The 26,837-nt window shown below is 39.7% G+C and overlaps 1 protein-coding gene across 1 annotated transcript in view; it reads left to right on the forward strand.

Annotated features, from left to right (window-relative positions):
- Positions 1 to 26,837, forward strand: part of ZDHHC20 (zDHHC palmitoyltransferase 20) — a 49,381-nt gene that overhangs the window by 12,672 nt on the left and 9,872 nt on the right. The window contains exons 3-8 of the mRNA XM_083737104.1: positions 10,590 to 10,616; positions 15,254 to 15,348; positions 20,465 to 20,585; positions 21,791 to 21,860; positions 23,442 to 23,474; positions 24,222 to 24,342. Of these exons, the coding sequence (XP_083593230.1) occupies positions 10,590 to 10,616; positions 15,254 to 15,348; positions 20,465 to 20,585; positions 21,791 to 21,860; positions 23,442 to 23,474; positions 24,222 to 24,342 (467 nt within the window). The remainder of the gene's footprint in view (positions 1 to 10,589; positions 10,617 to 15,253; positions 15,349 to 20,464; positions 20,586 to 21,790; positions 21,861 to 23,441; positions 23,475 to 24,221; positions 24,343 to 26,837) is intronic.

Genomic DNA, 26,837 nt, shown 5'->3' on the forward strand with positions numbered 1-26,837 from the left:
ATAATTTCCATTACAAATTGCAAATGCTTGGTATAGACAGGCATCATCATCATAACTTATTTATATGCTGACCATCTGACTGGGCTCCCCAGCCACTCTGGGTGGCTTCCAACAACAATAACTATTAATGATACAGTCAGCTCGCAATTTACATGGGAATTACCGTACATTCTGGGGATTATCCTTAAAGCCAAAAGCGCATATAAAAACACAGAAGGTTCAGTGGTGGATGAGATTGCCAAAATACTTTCCCGCGGATGCCCAACCCTTTATTATTATTTGCCAGCAATTTATTTCAAGAATAAATTGTTCATGTGAAAATATCTTCACCAGGTTAGCTTGCATCAAGCAGATTAAAATTCTGAAAGCAGTAGAGACCAACCTGCCACATCCACAAACCTGTGGATAGAATCACAGTTGGTGGAATTGAAAGATGCTTATCTGACATTTCTGCCAATTGTGTGGGCCAGTCACTTAGCCTAACCTACATCACAGGGTTGTTGGGAGGATGAAATGGGGGGTGGGAACCATCTTGAAATCCTTGGAAGATAAAGGTGGTATTTAAATATAACAAATAAATGCATAAAAAGTAACTGGTGTATTCTTGACTCTCTAATATAACACACAGTAGTGATAATTGTAGTTGCAAGTGTGCTGAACCACATGGACAAAAAGCTCAGCAACTTTGATCAGCCCCAGGCGCTGGTGGTCCTCCCAATGCCACTTGCTTGTCACACCCACTGTCCCTCACCATTGGCCATGCTGATGGAAAATGGAGACCAACTACATCCGGACACTCTTAGCTAGAGCAATCTCCTAACTTAGCATTAGGCTTCCAGAGTTCGCTACCCATGCAGATTTTTCTTTCCCATTACCAGGTGGGAACTTTGCACTATACTCTGGCAACTCTTTTTCTGTCCATAATTTGCTGGTTGGGATATTTAGCCCAGTGAAAGTTCCCACTTGTTTTAATACACTGTGTGATAATATACGCATGAGATTATAGATGAAGTTATTGAAAAGGAAAATCTGACCTTCAAGAGCAGGAAAACCTTTTTGCTTTTCTTCCTGGCGGCTGTCTGTTCTCCTACCAGTCAAAAATCATTGCATGTGACATGCACTATGATGAGGTTTTTTTATTCTTTATAATAAAGCACTTGACATTTAGATTTTATTGTGATGTGTAAGAGTCCCAGGCAGAAGCTGATTAATGTGGGCACTTTGCAGTAGGGGACAAAAAGAAGGTTGGAGACAGTTTACTCTGAAATTTGTAATGACTCGGAATGTTAAAAGCTACCATATTTTTCGCTCCATTGGATGCAGTTTTTCCCCTCCAAAAATTGAGGGGAAATGTGTGTGTGTCCTATGGAGCGAATGCAGGCTTGTGCCATAGCTGCACGCAACCCCTCCGGCAGGGAGAGGCAGCACAGGGCTATGGCTTCTTTAGCCCCACACAGCCTCTCCCGGCAGAGAGAGGTTGCGTGGGGCTAAAGAGGAAGCCCAAACAGTGAGTGGGATCCTTCCCGCTTGTTGCCTTGGCTTGTGCCATAGCTGCGCGCAACCCCTCCAGCAGGGAGAGGTTGTGCACAACCTGTACGCTGCTCTTTGCGGCTGGGGGGGGAGATTTTTTTCTTGATTCCCCCCCCTAAAAACTGGGTGTGCCCTATGGTGCGAAAAATACGGTATATTCTTTCCTTTGCCTGTCAGGAGAATTACTAAAGTAAAAATATGTGCTTGTTTTTGTGGCTTGTATTTTCCTTTTTAGTGGTAGCTTGTACATTGTGTAATGCTACAATAGTTCGCACACAGTTCTTTCATATGCTGTTAGTTAAATGAAATGGACAGTAATGACCATAGGCCTAATCAAATTTTCTTAGAGGTAACTGAGGCTCTAATTCTGTACATGCTTCACTGTGACTTACTTCTGAGTAAACATATGAGAACAGGCTACATGCCTCTTTGAATTAATTGAAACACTGCCAGAGAAGACTACTTAGTATCTCAGTGTAGCACCCGAATTCTTCTTACTGGACTATCACATTTGTGTTTGGGTGGGAATGTCTCAGCGCACTCCTACAGAACACAGTGTTGATCGTCAAGGCTGACAAGTGAGCAAGACAGTTCCTGGTGATGGTGGACAGAGACATAGTCAAAGCAGCATGTGAAGGCAAAAAACCAAAATCAGTGGCCGAGGAAAGGTGCACTGGTGGGCACCTCAGTGAGTACACAGGGAGCTAGGTTAATCTTTGTTAAGAAGGCAAGTTGCTTAGCAAAAGAGCAGCAACAGAAAGTACTAGAGATTTATAGTTCCTGGTGAAGTATCATTGGCTCACATGGTCACCTGTGCAGAATCAGCAGCGCTTTGCCTGGGTGTGGCAGACAGCAGGCGTAATATGTCTGGTGTTCTTCCTTCCAGGCAGCTGTCCTGACAATGGTCAAGGGTACAGTTTACATGCCATTTCGTTTCAGGAAAGCTGCCTTTACTGGTGCAGAGAGTACTATGCTTGAGTTGGGTTGCCAGTGTTCTCAGGTTTATAACGGTGTCCCAGCTGTGTTGCAGGAAAAAAACACTGGTACGAAGATTGAACATTGTTCTTTCTGCATGCATTATTTGTGTATGAAATGCGGAGGATGGGAGGGATTCGACATAGCGCTATGGCGATAATTCTGTCTGCTCAAGCATTTCAACTTGCCAGACAGAACGATCTCACCTCTCTTTCCCCAGGCACTCTTTCTGGAGTTTTCCCCCTGACCAAGTGCAGGAGGGTGGGGGCAACCCCACTGCTACTGGAAGTCATTGTGCTGGCTTCCATTCATTGTCAATCCAGCCCAGCCTCTAAAGGAAGAAAGCTGTTGAAAGGCTAGGAAGGGAGGTGGGAGATACTTGAAAAGCAGAGGCTGGTCAGTCAAGCAGTTTGAGTATGAGGAGGTGTGTTATTGGCAGTACAGTTTCTAGCAGAATAGGAAACATCTGGGTTTACGTTAGACAGGATACTAAGTGTGGTATATCCTTTGTGTCTGATTCATTTCCTATACTCTAGACTGGTATTTTCCTGCTGTGTTTTCATTATTAAGCAGCATTTAATAAGTTTTTTTTATATCCTAGTAGCCTTCAAAACAACTCTGAGGAACTTAAGTGGACCATGTATGGAAATTGGGGAAGTTGTTTTGAAATTGAGAACTTGTTTCTACCACCTAAGATAAAAAAAGTGGAAATCTGCCCAAAGACCTGCTCCGACCATAACGCTGTAAAGATGGATATGAGACTAACCCCAACCGGCTCCTTTAGATGGAAGATGAATGACAACTTGTTTAGAGATCAGGAGATTATTAAAAAGGCCCAAAAAGCTTTGAAGGACTACTTTGAGATAAACCTGAACACCACGGTGGAAAAAAGAACTGTCTGGGACGCAAGTAAGGCGGTTATGAGGGGGTTTCTGATTCAACAGAATACTATAAAGAAAAAAGTACAGAATGAGAAAAAAGACAAGATTTTGGAGAAAATTAAGGAAGGTGAGAAGAAGCTGGGCCGCAAAACGAATCGGAGATAGAACAATTTTTAAAGAAGAATGGCTTACCAAGGTTGTCTCCGCAAAACAGAACAATCCTGAACCATAAAATAACACAACAAGAGATGGAAGAAGCCATTCAGAACATGCAACTGGGCAAATCTCCAGGGCCAGATGGACTCACCTCCAAATATTATAAGACATTGAAAGACTATCTGATACACCCATTAATGGAGGTTTGCAATGAAATTATGGAAGGGAAGAAGGCACCGGAGTCGTGAAAAGAGGCTTTCATCACATTGATACCCAAATTAGAAACTGAAAAGACACAACTTAAGAACTACCGCCCCATCTCCCTCCTGAATGTGGATTACAAAATATTTGCAGACATTTAGCAAGTAGATTCAAAAAAGTGTTAAATGAAGTGATTCATAAGGACCAAGCAGGCTTTCTCCCAGGTAGACATTTGTTTGCTAATACAAGGAACATTATTGATATTTTGGAACTCTTGCAAACAAATATCAATACAAAAGCAGTGTTGATATTTATAGACGCGGAGAAGGCCTTTGACAACATCTCTTGGAAGTTTATGAAGAAAAACTTGGAAGGAATGGGAGTGGGGCGGGGGTTTGAGAATGGGATAGAGGCAATTTATTCGGAGCAAAAGGCAAAATTGATAGTGAACAATGTGGTGACGGAAGAGTTTAAAATTGAAAAAGGAACACGACAGGGCTGCCCTATTTCCCCTTTGTTATTTATATCGGTCCTGGAAGTGCTCTTAAATATGATCAGAGGAGACCGGTTGGTGGAAGGTATTCAGGTCGGAGCGAAACAGTATAAACTTAAAGCATTTGCAGATGACCTAGTATTGACCTTACAGGAGCCAGAGCCTAGTACCAAAAGGGTATTGCAACTGATTTATGAGTTTGGTCGGGTGGCGGGATTCAAACTTAATAAGCAAAAAACCAAGGTTTTGGGGGGGGAAATTGACCTCTTTAGAATCAGAAAGGTTTCAGAAAGAGACAGAATTAAATGTGGTTAAAAAAGTAAAATACCTAGGGGTAAACATAACAGCGAAGAACATGAATTTATTTAAAGATAACTATGAAAAATGTTGGTCTGAAATTAAAAGGGATCTAGAAGTCTGGTCAAGATTGAAACTTTCCTTGTCAGGACGTATTGCTGCTATTAAGATGAATGTATTGCCAAAAATGTTGTTTCTGTTTCAAACTTTGCAGATTGTGGACAAAATGGGGTGTTTAGAGAAGTGGCAGAGAGATATTTCTAATTTTGTCTGGCAGGGCAAAAAGCCCAGAATTAAGTTCAAGATATTAACTGATGCTAAAGAAAGAGGGGGCTTTGCCCTGCCAGACTTAAAGTTGTACTATGAATCAGCAGCTTTCTGCTGGTTGAAGGACTGGCTGCTCCTCGAAAACACAGATGTTTTAGATTTGGAAGGATTTAACAATACTTTTGGATGGCATGCATACTTGTGGTATGACAAGGTTAAAATACATAAGGCCTTTAAGAACCATGTTGTCAGGAAAGCAGTGTTCAATGTCTGGTCAAAATATAAAGACTTATTGGAAAATAAGACCCCAAGGTGGCTATCACCAATGGAGGCTAAGGCCCCGAAAAGACTCAATATGGAGGCCAAATGGCCGAAATATTGGGAAATAATAGAAAAAGACGGAGATAACTGGAGGTTGCAGAGTATGGAGAAAATAAAAGACAAAGTGCGAGATTGGCTACATTATGCTCAGATTAAATAAGTCTTTAAGATGGACAAAAAGATAGGATTCCAGGTGGAAAAATCAAAGTTAGAAACAGAACTGTTAGAACCCAGCTCTAAGATACTTTCAAGAATGTATAACTTGCTGCTAAAATGGAATACACAGGATGAAACGGTCAAATCAGCTATGATAAAATGGGCACAGGACATAGGGTACAACATCATGTTTGCTGACTGGGAAAAACTATGGACCACAGGTTTGAAATTTACGGCATGTAATGCCTTGAAAGAAAACATTATGAAAATGATATATAGGTGGTACATGACTCCAGTCAAGCTTGCAAAGATATACCATTTGTCTGACAATAAATGTTGGAAGTGTAAAGAAGCTGAAGGAACATTCTTTCACCTCTGGTGGACTTGCCCTAGAGTGAAGGCTTTCTGGGAAATGATATACAATGAGCTGAAAAAGGTATTTAAGTATACCTTCCCTAAGAAACCAGAGGCCTTTCTTTTAGGCATTGTCGGCCAGAGTGTGCAAAAGAAGGATCGAACTTTTTTTATGTATGCTATAACAGCAGCAAGGATACTCATCGCCAAATGCTGGAAAACTCAAGATTTGCCCACACTGGAAGAATGGCAGATGCAACTGATGGACTATATCAGGGGTCTGCAACCTTTAAGACAAAAAGAGCCACTTGGACCCGTTTCCGAAGAAAAAGAAACTGGGAGCCGCAAAACCATTGCGACATTTAAAACAAATATATCTCCGGAGCCGCGATCTGACAGCGGGTGGGAAGGTGACGTCAGGACGGTGCGTGACTAACCGCCCGCATGCGACGTCACAGCCAGTACAGCGCCCACCACAGTGGGGAGTGTCGGGGCACACAATGCGTCTCCTCCCTCACTAGTATCCGCCCCGGAGCCGCGGCAAAGGTGTAAAAGAGCCACATGCGGCTCCGGAGCCGCGGGTTGCTGACCCCTGGACTATATGGAACTGGCGGAGATGACTGGCAGAATCCGAGACCTGGGAGAAGAACTGGTGGAGGAGGACTGGAAGAAATTTAAGGACTATCTACAAAAATATTGTAAACTGTATGAATGTTAAGAAAGATGTAAGATTAGTAATAGTATGGTTCCAACAAATTAGTTATAAGGAATATAAATCTAAACGCAATTGGGGGGAAAAAGACAAATTTTGGATAAATAGTATGTTAAAATTAAGTTTCCAAAAGAGTGATTTAAATTCTAAAATTTTGAGATTTAATATTGGAAAATTACATTATATGAATTGAAACAAGTTAATAATTTGCTAGCAAAAACTATGAGTTTAGAATGCAGGAACAAGAGATGTGAGGAAGTCCAAAGATGAGAATGAAATGTGGATATTGGAAAATATTATGTTATTATCTATGTCTTCTATTGTTTAAACAAAATTTAATAAATATCATTATAAAAAAAGAGAACTTGTTTCTACGACTACTACTACTACTACTACTAATCTTATTATTTATGTCCTGCCCATCTGACTGAGTTGCCCCAGCCACACTGGGCAGCTTCCAACAAAATATTTAAACACAAAGAACCTCAAACATTAAAAACCTCCCTGTACAGAGCTGCCTTCAGATATCTTCTAAAAGTCAGATAGATGTTTGTTCAAGAAGCACAAATAGCATGTGGACTACAAAATGACTCAAAGTTGTTTGGTCCATCTTGTCTCAAGTCAATAAGTTGGTTTGTAAACCAGCTGAAGTTGGCAGTGTGGTGGTCAGATCATTACACAAACAAGCTGCATTTGAGTATGAAATTTAATAAAAGTGGAAATAAAATAAATAAAAGTGAAATAAAAGTGGAATATGTCCCTAGTATGTTTGCATACTGGGCAGGGAACAAAAACATTTACAGTACATAATAAAAGAGTGTGATTTAACTTGATATTGCTGAAGGGAAGACATTTAAAATGGTCACTTCTAGATAATTTGGAATGTTCTTAGTTCATTCCTAGAAATAAGCAGCCAGCCAATCTCTTGAATTCCCAAAATAAACCTTTAAGCCTGTCAGAAATTATTCAGTATCAAATATTTGTGTGTGGAGTCCAGATGATTCAGGGTGGGTAAAAAGATGCCAAGACTTTCAGAACAGTGCCATTGGCCTGAATTCAGGTTCAGTTGGAAGAGATCAAAAGATGTAGGGCATAATCCACTGGAAAATATATCCTGCACAAAATACAAATCCCACTAAAATTTAATGGGAGCACAAATTTGGGAGTCAGTATCCAAACGTAATAGCCTAAGTCTAGGGAGAGAATGCTTGACCAGTTCCTTGTATACAGACATTCTCCATGCATACAACTTCTGAATAGATTAAAAACTCACAAAAATGCAGTGTGTATGTGTGTGCGTGTATGTTTGTGTATGAGATATATTGTTGGCAAGAACAATGCACACAGTCTTTGTGAAGGGTAGGCTTGTATTCCTTATGGTATCACTTCGCCAGTTTTGTGCCTCAGACATTGTAGGTTGTACAGGGTGTAATCACTTCCGTTGGAAGTGGCATTAGTTTTCGGAACAGCTCTTGCAGTTCATAGCAAAGATGCATGGTTGGTTGTTGTTTTTTCTCTATAAAAATTCCTACCTGTATTTGAATATGACTTCTAATTTGTAGATCTTTTTGATGATGGTTAAAGAATTGCTGCAAGTGTTTTAGGGCACATTACTATTAATCAGCTTTTTGTACCTGTAGGCATATTTCTGCATGAGGAATTTATACCTTGCAATATCTTAATGGCCTTATGATTATTTACTATTATTCATTACATTTATATAGGTGCTAATCAGTAGCCCCTGACTTATAACAACACAGAATTTCAAAAAACAATTTAATAGCTTAAACCAGTGTTTCCCAAACTTGGGTCTCCAGCTGTTTTTGGACTGAAACTCCCATCGTCGCTAGCTAGCAGGACCAGTGGTCAGGGATGATGGAAACTGTAGTCCAAAAATAGTTGGAGACCCATGTTTGGGAAACACTGGTTTAAATCAACAATAAAATACAGCAAAAAAGTCCTTGCCACAGACAGCTTAAACCAGTTTACAGCCCAGATTTAAAGCATGAATAAAAAGCACTTTACGTCATGCCAGAAAGATTGCATAGGAGGCATCAGCCAAGCCTCTCTGGATATTGTGTACCAAAAAGCAACTCTGTGTAGCCACTTGCCTTGATGAAGCACGCACCTAGAGCAAGGGATAAAGAGGATCCTAAGGTTCTGGTAGGCTATTTCATCAAAATCCACTTCTGTGTAACTTGTAGATCCTAGTTCATGTCCCACCTTTTGGAGCAATGCAAAAGAAATTTGCTCCATCATTCTGGCATCCTGCTACGTACAAGGTAACATACAAGATAACTAATAACCCTAGTTTAGTTATTTATTTTATCCCATGATCAGATAAAATTGTTCTTTGTATAATTTGGAAGTTCAATGCTATTGTCTTGCTTTTATACATTTTCACCCACTCCCTTTGTTTATTTATAAACATGGTGTTTGAATGTGCCTTTTATCTAATCCAACTTGTTCTCACTCATTTTCTTGAGAACCTTTTGATCAAAATTTAGGACCCTTTATTCTACAGCTGACATTTTGAAACATGGTTTGATCCTTTTATACAGAAGGAGAAACTTCTATTACAGACACCCCAGTTTAGTGGTGATAGTTTTTTTTATTTTGAGAAGAAACCCACCCACCCCTCAAATATTTTAGCTAATGTGTAATTCTGTTGCATTTTTCCTTTCCCTCCACAATATAAAGCATGAATTACTCCCAATAATCAGCAGACCAATTTAGTGCATTCAAAATATATAAAAAAATTGTCCAGTAGCACCTTAGAGACCAACTAAGTTTGTTGGTATCTGAAGAAGGTATCTGAAGAAGTGTGCATGCATACGAAAGCTTATACTAAGAACAAACTTGGTCTCTAAGGTGCTACTGGACAATTTTTAATTTTTTAATATATTTCATCTGTGTCAGACCAACACGGCTACCTACCTGAATTTAGTGAGTTCAGTTTGTTGATGATGATAGGATGTTGTGCTTGGTAAATACAGGGTGAGTCCTTTAAAAGAGGCCCCGTGGATACAGAGTACACATGTTCTCTTTTAAAAGACTCACCCTGTATAAGATTACATTTTACAGGAGCAAATTTTTAGCTATTCAGTGGCTTTGAATTAGGCTGTGTTGAAGCCCTAGAAGTATATTCACTAGAAATGTTTGTACGTATTTACTCTGCATTTATATGTAAGCATTGTCCACCCAATTACCTGTTCATTGTTCCTTGCCGCTCTCAAAACAAATGCTGATAGGTGATGCTAGTCTGTGGGGCTTGGCTTAACAAATTGGTGATTAGGCTTCTTTTGTAAGTAAAGGCTTACTTGCAGGACAAGCATAGGTAACTTACACTGGTAGAATGTAGATATCAGTTAGGTATTTGAGTTTAATAAAGTGTACTAAATTGATTCCCGAGTGCTGCCAGTGGTCACTATTCCATATGAGATTAAATTTATTTTTAGTATATTGAATCTGTTACTGGATGTATGTAATCCTGCTAGGCTAAATAAAAATAGACTAAGACCATGCCAGCAATAGTAACTGAAGTCCATTTTAAAACTGCATTGTTGGCTTTATTTTGGTTACTGAACCTCTACCTGGTAACCTGTGCTACAATCAGGGTTGGCGAAAGGACCTGAATCTGGGCTTAACTGCATAACCAAGAAAGGGAAAGGGTTGTGATACACAAGGCTAATTCATATCTCGGCATATTACTGCCAGATACAGTCATCTGAACTGGGCCATGGAGTATGAAAGAAATGGCAATTGCCCAAGAGCACAGTACATGTGTGACTCACCTGGTTTTGACTCTGGGTCTTCAGCAGGTTTAGCCCTCTGGCAACTGAAGCTTATGGCTCCCTTACTGACACACTGACACTCTTTCAGTGGTCGTCTGCATTACTTGAGCTTCATTTTCTTGAAGGAAAAGTGAAATAAATAAAATTGAAGAATTAGTGTATTTTGCATTCATTTGTCACAGCTACTGCTTTCCCCCACAAGAACTGAAATGAGCATAGCTTTTGTGATCAAACCATTCCCTAACTAAATAGATACAACAATTTATGTGAAAGGAATTCTGCTCATTTGCTGAACACACACACTGATTTTTCCCCCCTCTTAAGTTCTTGTACATACTTTGGAAAATGGCAAAATGAATTTTCTCCAGGATTACATTAAAATTAGATGATCTTTGCTCAGGTTTTTTAAATATTGGTAGACTCACTCTGGTTTTTTATGTTTTTTCCCCTAGTTACAATAACCTCAACTGGCGAAAAAGGTAAGAATGTTTCTTCACATATATTTCTTTGCATAGAGTGCATATATTCATTAGCCTTGGTAAAAAGATGACCTTTTGTTTGAGTTTTAGAATTCCATTTATGTATTTTTATTAAGAATGGCACAAATTTCCCCTACTCTTGTGTTCCTTCATGCCATTGGTTATGCACGTATGTGGTTCCTTGCTTATCTCTTCTTTTAGTTTCCCTCTTATAGTTGCTGCCTATAATTATAATCCTTGTCTCTTGTGGTTGCTGCCTATAATTATAATCCTATCATCTTTGGAATTAGCACAGAGAGAAAATAAAGTGATGTAGCTAGGACACATTTAAAAAATGGGTGGTACCGGTAATGGATTTCCCATAGAGAAAAATTGCCAGGTATGCATCGGTTTAGCATGCTAGACATGCATTTGGAAAGTTGTGAGAAGCTGATCAACAAAAAAGTTCGCAGGGAGAGTTTACCTGGCAGTTTAGGAGCCTCACATCGGGCTATTCATAAGCTGAAGTACTACATCCTGAGGACTGCTATTGCTACCATCTGTCAGGGTTAGGATTCATTCCTTTTCCCAAGAGAGTGTGTTGGAAGCTGCTGGGAATTGCTCTCACATTATTTCTGCATGAGAAATTCAGGCTGCAGTGTGGGGAGAGAATGCTTGTAGAGTACAGTGGTACCTTGGTTCTCAAACTTAATCCGTTCCGGAAGTCAATTCCAAAACCAAAGCATTCCAAAACCAAGGCATGCTTTCCCATAAAAAGTGCCAAACTTAATCCATTCTGGAAGTCTGTTTGACTTTCGAAATGTTCGAAAACCAAGGCGCAGCTTCTGATTGGTGCAGGTGCCCCAGAAACAATAGCCGACAACCATATCGGACGTTCCGCTTCCGAAAAAAGGTTTGAAAACCAGAACACTTCTGGGTTTTCGGTGTTTTGAGAACCAAGGCGTTTAAGTACCAAGACATTTGAGAACCAAGGTACCACTGTATAGAATTTAGGAAAGGTTGCTAGTCTCCAGAAAGCTTTTCTTTCCTGAAAAGATGGTTGCCTTGATGGTTGAACAGTGGTATGAAGCAACTGTCATTCTCTTTATTTTACTTTCTAGTATGTTAATCTTTCTGCTGTTACTGCTGTTTGAAGAATTCCATTTGACTTCAAACACATTTTTCGAGATTGTGTAGCTACCATAGACATAACACATTCTCTACCAGTTTAAATGTGGCTTCATGCAAAGAGAATGATTCATGTTATTATGTAGCTGCTTCGTTTTTTGTGTTCTATGTTATAACTCAAGCACTGCTAGGAAGATTCCTCCCCTGTGTATTTCTGGTCAATAAGAAATTTGGTGTGGCGCGAATAAATTTTTACTCTGAAAGTGTGGCCCAGAGAAAGAAAAACATTTGAGAACCACTGTAGTATTGCAGTTCAATAGGGAGGGAATAGCTGCTTAATCGATTTAAACCTGTGGGATGCGTATTTCCTGATTTTGCATTTCAAATTTTATTTTGAGATGCTTGTTTGAAGGATTGCCAAAGTGAGTGTCTGTCTGTGGGAAACCTAATTCATGTATATTCTGATCTATATTGCCAGGTTAGCTTTCTTATTACCCAGTCAGCTGAATTTTTCCATTTGGCATTTGTTTTCCTCCTCCTTGTGAAGCCTGTCCTTGGTCTCACTGTTCAGTGTTCTTTGGGTGGTAACCACACTAGTTTGATTGTTTAGTTTCTTCCTCTTTCTTGATACTGTACTGTATCTGAATCTGTAGGAAAACACTTGTGGTAGAACTGTCTCTTATTCTGTGGTACACCTATGAAGTAGGAGGCTTAATGTAGAAGAAGCAGGGGGGGAAAGCAACAGAATTATGGTTCTGCTTGTGCTAAGTCACAAGAGCCATGACGAAAAGGTCCCAGTAATAGTCTCACAGTTCCTTTCTGAGGAAAATAAAATCACTAAAGCAAGATGCTATATAGAAACTGCTAGTAAATCAGGATTAGTATTGAATGCATGCAGTTCCTCAGTTAATTTAATGCATTATGATAGCAATTGAACAATAATTGTCTGACATTACAGTATTTGGATTTTTGTAAATTGTTTGGATATAGACCCTTCAATAATAAAGTCCTACTTATAATTCCTGAATTTAAGAACTATTCAAACTGCAAACTTAGAAAACCTCAAGCTTGATTACTTTTCTACTTAAAATACGGTAATAATAATTTTAAACATTCATATTTCCCCTCTGGATAATATCTGCAGGGATATATTCCAGAAAGACTACATATAAATATTTTAAACATTTGAGAATTAAATTAAATAATATTCTTGGCAGAGTTTTAAGGTTTCATATAACTTTCTAAAAGAAAGACTGTCACAGGAAAATCTAGCATGTGCACAATGTCTTTGGAGCAGATGGAATCCCCTAATGTTTCTGGGATTGGACTGAGGCTTAATTGAATATCTTCTTAAACTTCTGTCCTTTATCAGACTGCGAAAGTAGGTCAATAATTTCTCCTTTGGTGTGAGAATATGACAGAAGTAACATTAAATATTCACCACCATGCAGCAGTTTCCCTCACCCCATCGGTTAGTTATACAAAGTGCTTTCTTTCACCACTCTTAAGATTCTTCTGTAGATGCTTGGTAGAATTGATAGTATAGCAGCAACTGGATTTAAGATGCAATAGCAAGCCTGCTAATTAGTATTTTGTTATCTTCTTAATGTAGCTTAAATATACCTATTTAGAAAATCAGGTTGGATTAGACCACTGGAGGAACGTATGGGCCAAAAAGCGAGTGCACTTGGCAGTCTTGTAAATTAGTTGGGAACAGCTACGAATTGCTTCTTAATCCATAGTGTGTTAGCCTGGTAGCACTAGCTAAGGAGGAATTGCTTCTGGGTCGATGAAAAGGCTGCTGCAGGAGAGATGGAGTTCCCCAGTCATTTTCGTAGGCTAGTAGCTTTGAAGACCTATTTACAAGACTGTTAGAAATGTGATCCACCAATTTACCATTGACGTGAACCTTTGGTGTAACAGCCCTTTAGATAGCCATCTTCAAATATCTCAAGGGCTTTCACATGGCTAATGGAGCAACCTTGTTTTCTCCTGATCCAGAAGTTAGGACCTGACCTAGTGGCTTCAAGTTACAAGAAAGGGGATTCTGACTACACATCAGAATTAACTTTCTGACAGTAAGAGTTGTTTGACAGTGGAGCAGGCTCCCGCAAGAGGGGATGGACTCTTCTTCCTTGGAGGTTCTTAAGCAGAGGTTGGATGGCCATCTGTCAAGTATGATCTAGTTGAGATTCCTTGGGATCTCTTCCCACTCTACAGTTCTATGATTCTATGATTTGCCTGTTCTGGTGCACAGGTGTGTTTGTGTGTGTGCTACGTCCATACAATGCAATAGGTTTCATGTCACTGTAATCCCACTTTGAATTGAGATTAGGCGAGGAATACATATTAGGAAGAGTAATTGATACATAAGGCACTAAACAACTCTTCCCCAGATATTGACTTGATAGCACCGATTTTCACAGCATTTTTTGAAGAAAATAATTGTTCTAAAAAAAGTGTATAATAATAACAGTATCAAAATATTGATTTACAATTATATAGTGCTCTAGTGCTACCTAGAAGGGTCTTTTAAAACTGATATACCATTTCTTAAATATGACATTTTTAATATTTTAGAAAACAGCACACAATTTAGCAGATATCTTCTTTGTTGTCTCTTATGCCAAGCTGCATTGGTATACAAAATAACTATGCACTCAAAATAAAGATTTCTATTTGCCTCTCTTTCTTTTGCCCTTTATACATGTAAGAAAACTCTGGAAGAGACTATCTATAACTGTTTTACTATGCTATATTTGTAATGCTTAACCTCAGTGACAGATATTTTACCTGTTTTCATTATTTGAATATGAAGCAGCCCTTAACTCAGAGGCTCAATTTAGACACCAAGCCAAACTGGTTGGCACTTAATACCAGTAGTACAACCTGTCCCAAGGTTTCAGTTTCCAAACAGTCAGGCAAACCATGGTTTAGAGCTGCTTTTCTGTTTTTGTTTTGTTCTGTGTCTGCTCAGCAGGTGCATATTTAGGTGCTGTAGCCTCTGAATACCTACATCAAACAGTGACTTCTGATTTTGGTTTGTTAGCCACTTGCAAACCATGACTTATCAGTGGGGACATCATACCAAACCATAGTTTAGCTTCAATAAACCATGATTTGGTTTGATGTCTGAATTGAGTTGTATGTTAGAGAAAGGGCCATGGATTCTGTTATTTTGAGATGATAGATTTTGGTTTTGCTTTAACATGCTTATACTGAATTCTTACAGCATCCTAAAGCAGGTGATTAAAAAAGAAATAGAATCATATTATGAAATTTAAAATGTGTTTAAAATCTTGGTTAAGTTAAACCAAAATGATTGTTTTTATCCACATTAGTAGAATTCCTCCCGACACTGATTCTATAATTTTTTCTGTCTTCAGAGCTGGCCAGGATAGCACACCATTTGTTCTGCGATCATCTCTTCAAAGTTATTTTGCTGATACAATGAAGAAAAACCATTGCATTTTTGTTTTGTTACTTCAGCTGTATTCACTAAAACCTTATTTGTATTTTTTTTATTGCAGTTGTCTACCTTGTGGTTTTCCATCTGTCGTTTGTCATGTTTGTGTGGTCCTATTGGAAGACTATTTTTACATCTCCTGCCTCTCCTTCTAATGAGGTAAAGGTTAACTTTGGCAAAACGTTGCCTTTCTTACAACAGAATTGTTTTTGCTACTGATGTATGATGTGGCTTGCTTTTTTCATTTCCATTCAGTAAGTAACCCTGTTCTGTTGTGAATGAAATTCTTAAGAATATTTTCTATGATTAACACATCATTGATGCCAACTTCGCATTTCATTAATTTGGACATTAATTGCTCACATTTCCATATGCTGTAATCCAATAATGTGGCATTCAAGTAGGAGATGTTGTTAATCAGTTTCTTAATCTAATATTTTGAAATGGATATGAATTAGTTCACTGTATGTGTATCTCTGTAAGCATCCTTATATTAACAGTATCCCATTGTGCTCAGTGACAAGTCTCATACTTGTTAGGAATTCTTTTAAGAGTGAGTAGACTCCAAGCAATACGCAAGCACAATATGGAAGAGCACTGTCAGCAGGGAGCCACCATTGTTGTACTGAGCAATGTGTCATATTTACCAATCCATATGTCTCAACAAAGAAGATAATGAGAAAAGTAATGCAGTTGTAGACTTACGGTCACATTCATAATGCAGATGTAAACTTATGGTCACATTCTCGTAAAACACTATTGAAATCTATTTGGCTTAATTAAATTAATCATGACTCTTCCTAAAATCATGGGTATTGTCTAAACTAAGTAGTGCTTGGAGCAGAACCATTGAAGTCAGTGGACTTAAACTACTTAAGTCATTCTTCTCTATTGTAGACATATGCTGCTTTTCTAAGTAAAGTTGGCCTAAAGCATATTTTTACAGCTGAAAACATTTCAGTAGGGGGGAAAAAGTGCTCTAAGTGCCCCAGAATGAAGGATATCTGCTGGCCAGATATACTATATTTTTTGTTTGTTGTTTTTTTAAAAAAGACTTGTGTGTAAAGGTAAAGTGACCCCTGACCATTAGGTACAGTCGTAACCGACTCTGGGGTTGTGGTGCTCATCTCGCTTTATTGGCTGAGGGAGCCGGAGTACAGCTTCTGGGTTATGTGGCCAGCATGACTAAGCCGCTTCTGGCAAACCAGAGCAGCACACGGAAACACCGTTTACCTTCCCGCTGGAGCAGTACCTATTTATTTACTTGCACTTTGACGTGCTTTTGAACTGCTAGGTTGGCAGAAACAGGGACCGAGCAACGGGAGCAGGGACCGAGCAACGGGAGCTCACCCCGTCGTGGGGATTCAAACCGCTGACCTTCTGATCAGCAAGTCCTAGGCTCTGTGGTTTAACCCACAGCGCCACCCACATGCTTTTTTTTTTTTTTAAAAAAAGACTTGTGTGTAGGTAACCTATATATTGTGACCCATGCAAATTACAAAGATGTTACCATTTGTTTGGCTACTCTGCACCGCACTGCATCTGGTAGGCCTAGTGCAGATAAGGTATTTCTGATCTCCTAACCATGGTTTCCCTGTGTTCTTATCCAGTTAAATCCTTCAGATTTATTTATTCATTTATTTATTAAGATATTTTAGACATTGGTCACAGTTCCCACAGTGAAGGAGTTTTGGTCTCTTTTGTGGCCAAGTCTGTTATGCCAGGATTGTTATCGTACATAGTTGAGATTTCGTTATATGGAGGAAGCTGAGGTTGCCAGGGAGCACGTGTGTCAATTCCTAACAAGGCTGGGTCAATTGACCAGTTAGCTAAGCTTTCATTAAGAGGAATATGTAGCAAAACCTCTTACTTGGGACAAGGCATCTCCAGCCCCATTACTTGCACACTTGCTATGTAAAGGACCAGGGCTGTCCATATAAGACATATTAATTACATCTTGCCACAATTGCTTTGAGTTACCTCCTCCAATCCTGTATGTATTCTCAGGTAGCAATAAAGAGGTGCCGATCTAACTGATAGAAAAATGCATTCTTGTAGATTGAAATAATAGGAAATCTGTGTTTAAAGAGCATGCTCCCTGCATAGAGCAATTCTTTCTTCATAAATTATGGTGGATTTATCTCCAAGTTGATGGTGTCCAACTTGCTCTTTCAAATACCTAATGCAAATATAAAAGAGTATTATTATAGTTTATTAAAATAACCATTCTTACATAGTGGGGAAGCCTGTACTACAAAAAGCATTGACTGCAGGTTTTGCTGTACTGCAGTGCCACATTTTATCAATGAAAAGAACAATTGGTTTTGTCTGACACCCTGGAAAGAAACAGGAGAACAAAGGGATGCTGGTTTTTTTTCAGATTAATTGGAAAATATTCTGCACCTTGCTTGAAACCCTCCTAGGGTTTTTGGTTTGCTTTTTGCGAGCTCATATTATTTCAAATGTATGTAGATGTTGTTGGGGAAGAAGATGCTGTGGCCCTCTTAGCACCTAAAGATGATATAAATGGAGCAGTGCCTCAAGAATTTCTTGAATCAGTCAGTGTTCTGCCGGTGGTGGTTGGTTTTACAAGTGTTTTAAAGTATCCTGGTTTTTTATCAACATAAACAGCTTGTCTGAGCTTCATCTTTTCACAGCTTCTTTGCAACACCCTTGCTCTTGACAAGCTGCCAGAATATTTACATGATGTTCTTCTTACTTGGGGCAGACATGCCCTGCAAAGTAAATTATTATCAACTGATCAAGTCCCTTAGACATTCTGGATGTATAATTACTTTACAGCTATTAGTGTCTTCCTGGGTACATTTTATTCTGTTATGTCCTGACAAGGACATTTAAATGGCCCCTTCTCCGGGGCTTTAACAGTAAACCGACTCAACAAAAATAAGCTGGAAGTATGAAATGTCACCTGCTAGATTTATGTGAATCACACTGATGTTAAAGACCATGGGGCAGGGCCAGAAACAAAGCAGCCTTAGTAATATGGGGGGCATACCTTGGGGATGGACCAGAGGATGAAACTGGTGTAGAATGCAGCAGCTATGTTGCTTGTGGGAGCAAACTTCCTCCAGCCTGCAGCACGTTGCCTGCGGGATTTGCACTAGCTACCAGTCTGTTACTAGGTCAAGTTCAAGGTGTTGGAACCAACATATAAGGCCCCATACGTCTCAGGACAATGATACTTGAAAGACGGCCTTATCCAGGCATAGGCAAACTCCGGCCCTCCAGATGGTTGGGACTACAATTCCCATCATCCCTAGCTGTCAGGGAACTGACATCGGAGCTAGAGGCGGAGGGAAGGCTCCAGAGGGATGCCGGAGAGGGTCCCAGCAGGGAGAGAGGCAGCCCATCTGCTGGGGAAGGAAATCAGCGTAACACCAGTGGAGAAGGGGGGCAGATGGGGGAATTGGAGAGGAGGCTCCAGGACTCTTCACCAGAGACCAGCGGAGAGAGCACGGGTGCTCCGCTGCCCACACCCTCCCTGTGCAGAAGAATTCCGCGCAGGGAGAGTAGGAGGAGACTTGGCATCAAAGAACTTCTTTGCTGGAAGAAGTTCAAGAAACGCCCACTGATGGATTCTGCCAGCGACTGAGACAGCCACAAAGTGAAGGGCTGTCCAGACAGAAAGGGTTCAACAAGGTAACCTGGCCAGGAGTGGCGGCAACTTACGCACGAGCAACTCCTATAACCATTACACTAGCTAACAGGACCAGTGGTCATGGATGAATGGAATTGTAGTCCCAGGCATCTGGAGGGCCTGCGTTGCCTGTGCCTGGTTCCTAATAATAATAATTATTTATTTTTTATACCCTGCCCATCGGGCCGGGTTTTCCAGTAGATCCCTGAAGTCTACAGGAAAGTTTCTCCTGCAAGTACCAAAGATTTCAGAATTCCGCTCCATGGTAACTTGGAGTAGAGGTATTAATACAGCCGTTCCTGTTCTGTTGAATAGCATTCCTGTTAAGATTCTATAGGTGCCCACTGTCCACTTTCTGAAAACAATGGAAGATACTTTTCTTCCAGCAGGCTTTCCCAGCTGAGTAAATGGGTCTTTGCAATGAATGCCAATTTTGTATTGCTTTAGTTTTGTTTTAAATGTATCTGCTGGGGTCTTTTGTGTTTTTAACAGGTTTTTGTTTTGTTTTTGTTTTTTGTTTTTGCTATTTTTATTGTACACTGCATTGAGACAGTTGTGGAGATTTTAATAAGTGAATTAATAATGATGCTGATGAAGACCAGTTTATAATATGGTTCTCAGAGTAGTTAAACACATTATGGAACAGTGCATAATGAGAACTTTGGGTCTTGAGGTTCTGGTGGCCATGGTCCTTGGAGTCCCAAGACATGCTCCTCATTGGATTGTGATGAATAGTTTAATATCAACACCTGTGAAAAAGGGAAATTCTATGTTCTTTTCTGCACCCTTTCTCCACATCTGCTCTGGAGGCTTAGGGGAACTCCTAGATTAGATATGTTGCAGGGAGAGGGGAGTGAAAGGAAGTTCTGTTGCACAAATGGAAGCCCTTGCACTAACTGAACAAGTTAACGGAATACAGTCCAGAATCCCAAGTCACAGCTGGTGTAAAAAGAACTGTTTCTTCCCTAATTTGTGAGGATCAGAAAGAAGGAAGGAATCATCTTGGAGGATGCATACCGAAGGTGCATTAGTCTTGACAGACCCAACATCCTGTTTTCTTTTTAGCCCCCGCCCCCCTTAAGAAGAAACAAGAAGCAGTCTGTTTGAGATTCAGCCTGCTGAACTCACAGACCTGGTCAGCAAGCAGCAGCACATATTCACAGAGAGCATCCTACTTTATAACTGGGGGGGAGTGATTGTTAGCCACTTAAAGAAGCATCCATATAGTACGTTTGGTTTGGCAGCCATACTTTTATTCAATTCAGTTCTTTTCTCTTAGATTTTTATTTTGCAGGGGAGGGGTTGCCAGGCAAACATGTACCTTGAACTGCAGGCTTATTTCACACCTGCACCCTGAGAATCATAGAAATTGGAGAGTTGGAAGGGACGAGGCCCTGATGCTTTTTCACAGTGATCTAAAAGTTCCTTGTTACACATGAGTAACACTTTCAAAAATAACATTTTGAAATTGATTTGTAAAGAATAGCTATGGATTTCCTTTCTCCTTCCCATTTCTGCTTTGAATTGCTAACAGAAATCCTTAAAACAAATTGATGTATTCTCTAGCTGCTATTATACGGCATTAAAAAAAAACATAGTTCTGTTGTCTTTTTTCAGTTCTGTTTGTCCAAATCAGATAAGGAACAATATGAAAAAGAAGAGAGACCAGAATCCCAACAAGAAATCCTCAGAAGAGCTGCTAAAGACCTCCCAGTCTATACTACAACAACCTCAAGAGGTTAGCCTGCAAAGAATCCTAGCACTGCATAAACTCCTTAATGATGCTATCAAGTTTGATTGGATTGGGGCCATTCAGCAGGCATGATCCTTAGGCTTACATGTTTCCTCCCTTACTTCCGGATTCTTGGCAAACAATAGTTTGCCATATCATTTTAACCTGGCAAACCAGGATTGGAGAGCTTGGTTTGAATGAAGTTTGCACCCTTGATTCATAGGCAAACCATAGTTCCCTTGATTTGGATAAACAGGTAACCTTTGGTTTTCTGAGAATCTGCAAGTAAGGAAAGTAACTGGCATGCATAAGTGAAAGACTGGGGAGAGGGAATGCACAATGGTGAGGTGCCAGCTTGTTAGTTCTTCTAATGAAACCATGGTTTAGCATTGTGTTTCAGCTAATTCACCGTGGTGAACCATCTAGTTCTTCAAATTGGTTTTAGCCTGTTTTATCTATTAACCAAAAGGCATACAGGTTTTCTAAAGTAAAACCAGCTCTGGAATTCAACTTTGCACAGAGACATAGCTGCTTGGGGAGAATTTAAAATACAGATATGTGCATCTGTAGCAGGAGAAGAAAGATAGCAGCTGCACTCATGCAATCAAAACTTGGCTTAATAAGCTAGGATGTGTACAAGTTGCACCTGCATGCAACCTCTGTGCTCCCACTTCACTCCTGCTGTCACATGAGTGGGAAAACAAACCTTTTAACCATAGCTTCCCATTATGTGCAAACCAGGAACTATGGTTAATTTCTTCCAAACAGGGTAGGATCCGGAAGCCAACTTTAAACAGTGGGTTAAGCCATATTTTAATTCTGCAAACCAGACCATAAGCACGTAAGAAACACCTCCTGGTTCAGTCCAGCATCCATTTCCCACAGTGGCCAACCAGGTGCCTTTGGGAAACCAGTAAGCAGGACCTGAGTGCAAGAGCACCCTTGTGTCCATATGCTTAGACTAATGTTTAGATTGCATTTATGTTTCGCTCATCACTTGTCCAAATGTGTCTCTTGCATTCTAGTTCTCGTCATGATAGCTTGCTTCAACCTCTGCTATATGTGAGCTACCAATCACCTTTACAGTACACTGTGTATTTCACTAAAGCAGACTTGGCAGAATCCTGTTTTGAGGTCTAGATTACCTCTGACCTTTGGATTGCTAAACTACAGCTTCATATTTAACACCTTGATTTTAATGTTTAATATAGCCATAAGATACTGCGATAGATGCCAGCTCATCAAGCCTGATCGATGCCACCATTGTTCTGCCTGTGACCTGTAAGTACTTGGGGGTACTTAGCCACGGGGTAGGATAGACTTCTTCAGATTTATGCCTCTTAGTGTTGTCAGTATCAAGCACATGTTCGCACCTGAAACTACTGTGTTATTTTTCCAGGTACAGGATGGTTCTCCACAAAAATAAGTTTCACCAGGGAGTTCCTGGGTTTATACCTCATTGTCTTAAACACTCTGCTTCTCTGCCTTCACTTTTGCATTCCTGTGTTCTCTTAGCACTTTTGCTGTTGTCTGTACTGCAGTGGCCTGCTGAAAGATACTTGCTTGTAGTCATACACTTTAGATTTAGAACAGGCTATGAAAATTCGATATGTACATATGCACGTATGTTTCACTTCAAGGGTGAAAAATGAGTTTGGGAGAGATTTTTATTGGGGAAATGACTTTAAAAGAGGAAGCATTCTTTTTTTCTCTCTTCAGCTATTTTTTCATTCAGCCTTCCTTGGCTGCTTGTCAGAAAGAGGGGGAGAGGAAAACAAACTTTTAAAATAAAAAGTTAAAATCTAAAAAAAAAGGAAGAGGAAGACCTACACAACATCTTGCATGGCTCTGTAGTGGGTGGGAATTTTGGCAACTGTGATGTTTGCCTGGATGTTGAAATGCTTTAACAGGCTTTGAAAGCTAGAGATTAGATACTAGGGGTATGCACAGGCTCCAGGCCTTGCATTGTATCTGATCTGCTTCTGAAACACTCTGTACTTTCTCTGTTTTGATCTGTGTTTCAGGTTCTCTGCTCCTCTGTATACAATTAAGCTTTGCATTTTCCTCATTCACTATAATGGATAATCTAACAACAACTATAACATTCCCCTCTTTTTGCCAAAATAACCTACAGACACAGAAGCCCCTCTGGTTAGATTAAGCCTGCCAAACTGCAGACAAATACATCCAGAGGCTTGTGGAGGAGAATTAAAAGGGATGAATTTTTCTCCATAATTCCTGTTGGGTTTGTCTCTTCCTTACCTTAAAATATTTAATTAAAATAAATAATTAAGAGGTGGTATATTTTTAGAAACATGGCAGCTTTGCACCAGTCTTTTTCTGATCGTTGTTTGTGTCCTCTGATAGTCTTTACAGATCTCTGATGGGCCTCAAGGTGCAAGGTTGTCGAGAAACCTCTTTGCAGGGTTCTGAAGAGCTCTGGGCTTTTGTTAAAGCAGAGGGACATAGGATTTTAAAAACAAAACTCAATGAAGCTTTTACTTTTCAAAAAAATTCCCAGTTGTTGTGCTTTAACAAAAAATAATAATCCAGAGCCTCACTTCTTGCAAAGCCTGTGGGCCACCCTAGAGAAACACAGAGGTAGAGAAACATTGTTATATGGCACAGGGGGAGGAAAGAAAAAGAGTGGCAGTGTGACCCAGAGCTTTGTGGGAACCTGATCTGACTCAGAGCATATAATGACATCGTACCTTGACTGAGATGAAGAGGAGGCTGAATAACTAATGAAGCTTTTTATTTGACCAGTGCACACCTCAGTTAGACATTCTTGTTTGGAAAATCCACATTTGTACTGTTTTGCCATCATTAACTTTATTGGAAATGTCTTTCTTTTTTCCTTAGGTGTGTACTGAAAATGGACCATCATTGTCCTTGGTATGCTTCCCCCCCCCCCCCTTGGGTTCTTAATTTTTGTCTGTGCAGAGAGAAATAAGTAAACCACTTCTTGTTGGCTGTGCTGCAGGATGAACCAAGAACAGGGATAACTAGGAGTGACTACCTCCTCTGGGGAAATTTTGATTCCACATTACTAGGAGTTGGTCTACTGGCAAAGTCTAAATGTATACTGGGTTTGATTGATTTTTATAACAGAATGAAAATGAAAATGAAATGAAAAATGAAATGAAAAATGAAAGCCTAAGGCTGCAGTCATATTCTGTTAAAATTAATGGGAAGTTTTATATTGGAAGAGGATTGTACCATAAAAAGCATTAATATTATTACATAGTGACAGTTTCTACTGAATGGTTTTAATACTTCCCTTCAGAAGGATTAGAGTTTTAAAATAAAATCAGGTTTAGAGCAAAAACGGATCATTAGAATGAAAGAGACAATTTGTGAATAAATGGAAACAACTGGACAAAAATACAAATTGTATTCATGTTTGCATAGTTAATAAGCAACATTTCAGTCATTTTTAATTGATAAAGGGATGGTTTTTAAAAATCAATTTCAAGCTTTGTACATTGTAAAAGAAAGCAAACTTTTTTACTTTAGGCATTTAAGTTACTTCCAGAAAACAGTTTGCCTAATTCAGCTTGCAATGGCAAACCTAAAAGATAGACCCTTTTAATGCCTGCCGTTCTTCCAGGTTTACATAGCAGTTTCTCTTTTCTTTTCTAGGGTGAATAACTGCGTGGGATTTTCAAACTACAAGTTTTTCCTCCTGTTTTTATTTTATTCCCTCCTGTATTGTCTTTTTGTTGCCTCTACAGTGCTGCAATATTTCATAAAGTTTTGGACAGTAAGTGGGGGGTTTTTATTAAAAAAATCATATCTTAGATATCTTATCTGTCTATTTAGCTGTCTGTCTCTGTGTGTTTAAACATCATGCATTTATTGTTGACATACCACATATAACCATCATCAGTTTGAAGCGGCTGAAGGAATAAAAACCTACCAATAGTTAATCTAAATTTATTTATTTAATAATGTGTGTTTTTTCAGATTCACTAGAGCTGGAAAACTCTGGGACAGTTTTTGCTCTGCATGTTTTAAGAGACCACATTATGTTCATATGACATTTATTAACTCGAAAAATGTCAACATTGCCCTCATCTAATTCCAAAATAATGTTCTTCACTACTCTGATTGAGTAGCATTCTTTACTTTATATTAAATCACTACCTGAAAATACAATATTATGAAGGCTGTAGACCACTGAGGTTTGTGCCACAAGAAGCCAAAAATGCCTCATGTTGCCAATGGCTGTGGACTTGCACCATTGTGCTTCTGAAGAACATGGAATATAAGAGAGCTGCTTATTTAATGAGATAACTTTTTACATTAAAGAAGTCAGTTTTGATTTCAGAAAACAGTTGGTGTGTGCATGTATCACAAGTAGAAAAGGAAAATCTTTGACCGGCTCAGAGTAAATTCTCTCTCTTAATATTCCATGAGATCTTCTCTTGTGAGGATAAAGACACCCTTCTGAGGGTTGGTTAAGCATAGAGAAATATGGGCCTTATAGAATGATAGAATTGTAGAGTTGGAAGGGACCCTGAGAGTTGTTTAGTCCAATGCCCTGCCATGCATGAATCCTGCCCACAGCCTCAAACCACCAGCCTTCTGGTTAACAGCCAGACGCGCTGATCCACTGTGCCACAAAGGGCTTTATTTGGCCATGCAAAGGAGATTGTTAGCTGTTTTGAGACTCCTTAGGGTAGTGATAAAGTGGGATATCAAGTCCAAACCCCTCCTCCTCCTCGTTTCCCATTACATCTGATTTGGAAAACTATGGTTACCAGCTTCAGAACAGGCCAGGATCTTACATCAACTTTAAATGGTGGTTTAAGATCCTAACTTGTTTCTAATTTGAAAACCACCATTTCTAGGTTTGGAGATAATGGGGGGAACGATGGTTAACTGGAGGCTAATGCAACCTCCTGAGAAGGAAAGGGTGGTGTGCATGCATGCAAGACTCACTCGTTATTTCTTTAAGCTGAGCTAAATACATCTGAACTGAGACAGACTTGGCAAACGCCATCCAGTGAGCTTTCTGCCTGAAACATGGGAAGCTACTTTACATCAAATCAAACCACTGGTTCATCAAGCTCAGTATCGTCTACACCAGTGATGGCCAAACTTGGCCCTCCAGCTGTTTAGGGACTACAATTCCCATCATCCCTGACCACTGTTAGCAAGGGATGATGGGAGTTGTAGTCCCAAAACAGCTGGAGGGCCAAGTTTGGCCATCACTGGTCTACACTGACTAGCAATGGCTCTCCAGGGTTTTAGATAGGAGTCTCTCCCAGCTCTGCCTGACGATGATAAGGACTGTACTTGGAACCTTCTACATTCACAGCAGATGTCCTGTGCGTCCTCACCCAGTGCTTTAAACGTGACGGGATGCATCCAAAATTATGTGCTTGGCACCACATACACTTTCTGGGTTTACCAATTATGTATTAAAGAATCATAGAATTGTAGAGCTGGTCCAACCTCCTGCAATGCAGGAATCTCAGCTAAAGCATCCATGAGAGATGGCCATCTAACCTCTGCTCAAAAACCTTCAAGAAAGGAGAGTCCACAACCTCTCATGGAGACAGCTCCTGCTGTCAGAATGTTTTCCCTGATACTGTATTTAGTCTGAATCTCCTTTCTTGTAACTTGAAGCCATTGGTTTGAGTCCTGCCCTCAGAGCAGGAGAAAACCAGTATGTTCCCTCTTCCATGCGACAGCCCTTGAGATATTTGAAGATGGCTATCATATCACCCCTCAGTCTGCTCTTTTCCAGGTTAAACATACCCACAACTACTGTTTTCAGTAACTGTCGTGAAAGTTACCAAAAGATATTAGAAGAAGAATTATATATAGCAATACATACAGTACAAATAAGGAGACAAGTGTCTCTGGGCAGCTATTAGTAATAGGCAGATAGAATCGTAATATTATTTCATGTGATAATGTAATATCAGTCAGTGGCTCTGAGATACAGTGCTGGAACTGGTTAATCTAAAGATGTGTTTAATCAATCAATCAATTAATTAATAAATAATATTTATACCCTGCCCATCTAGCTGGGTTTTCCCAGCCACTCTGGGTGGCTCCCAACAGAATATTAAAAACACAATAAATAATCAAACATTAAAAACTTCCCTAAACACATTCCATTCCTGGTCTCTCTCTCTCTCCTCTCTCTCTCTCTCTCTGTGTGTGTGTGTGTGTGTGACTCCCCTCATTTTTTCAAGAAACTACTAGATATTCTTGATTTCCTCCATTTTTCAGATATGTGAGTTT

This window comes from Podarcis gaigeae, assembly GCF_964106915.1.
Source record: "Podarcis gaigeae genome assembly, chromosome: 4".
Taxonomy (NCBI): Eukaryota; Metazoa; Chordata; class Lepidosauria; order Squamata; family Lacertidae; genus Podarcis; species Podarcis gaigeae.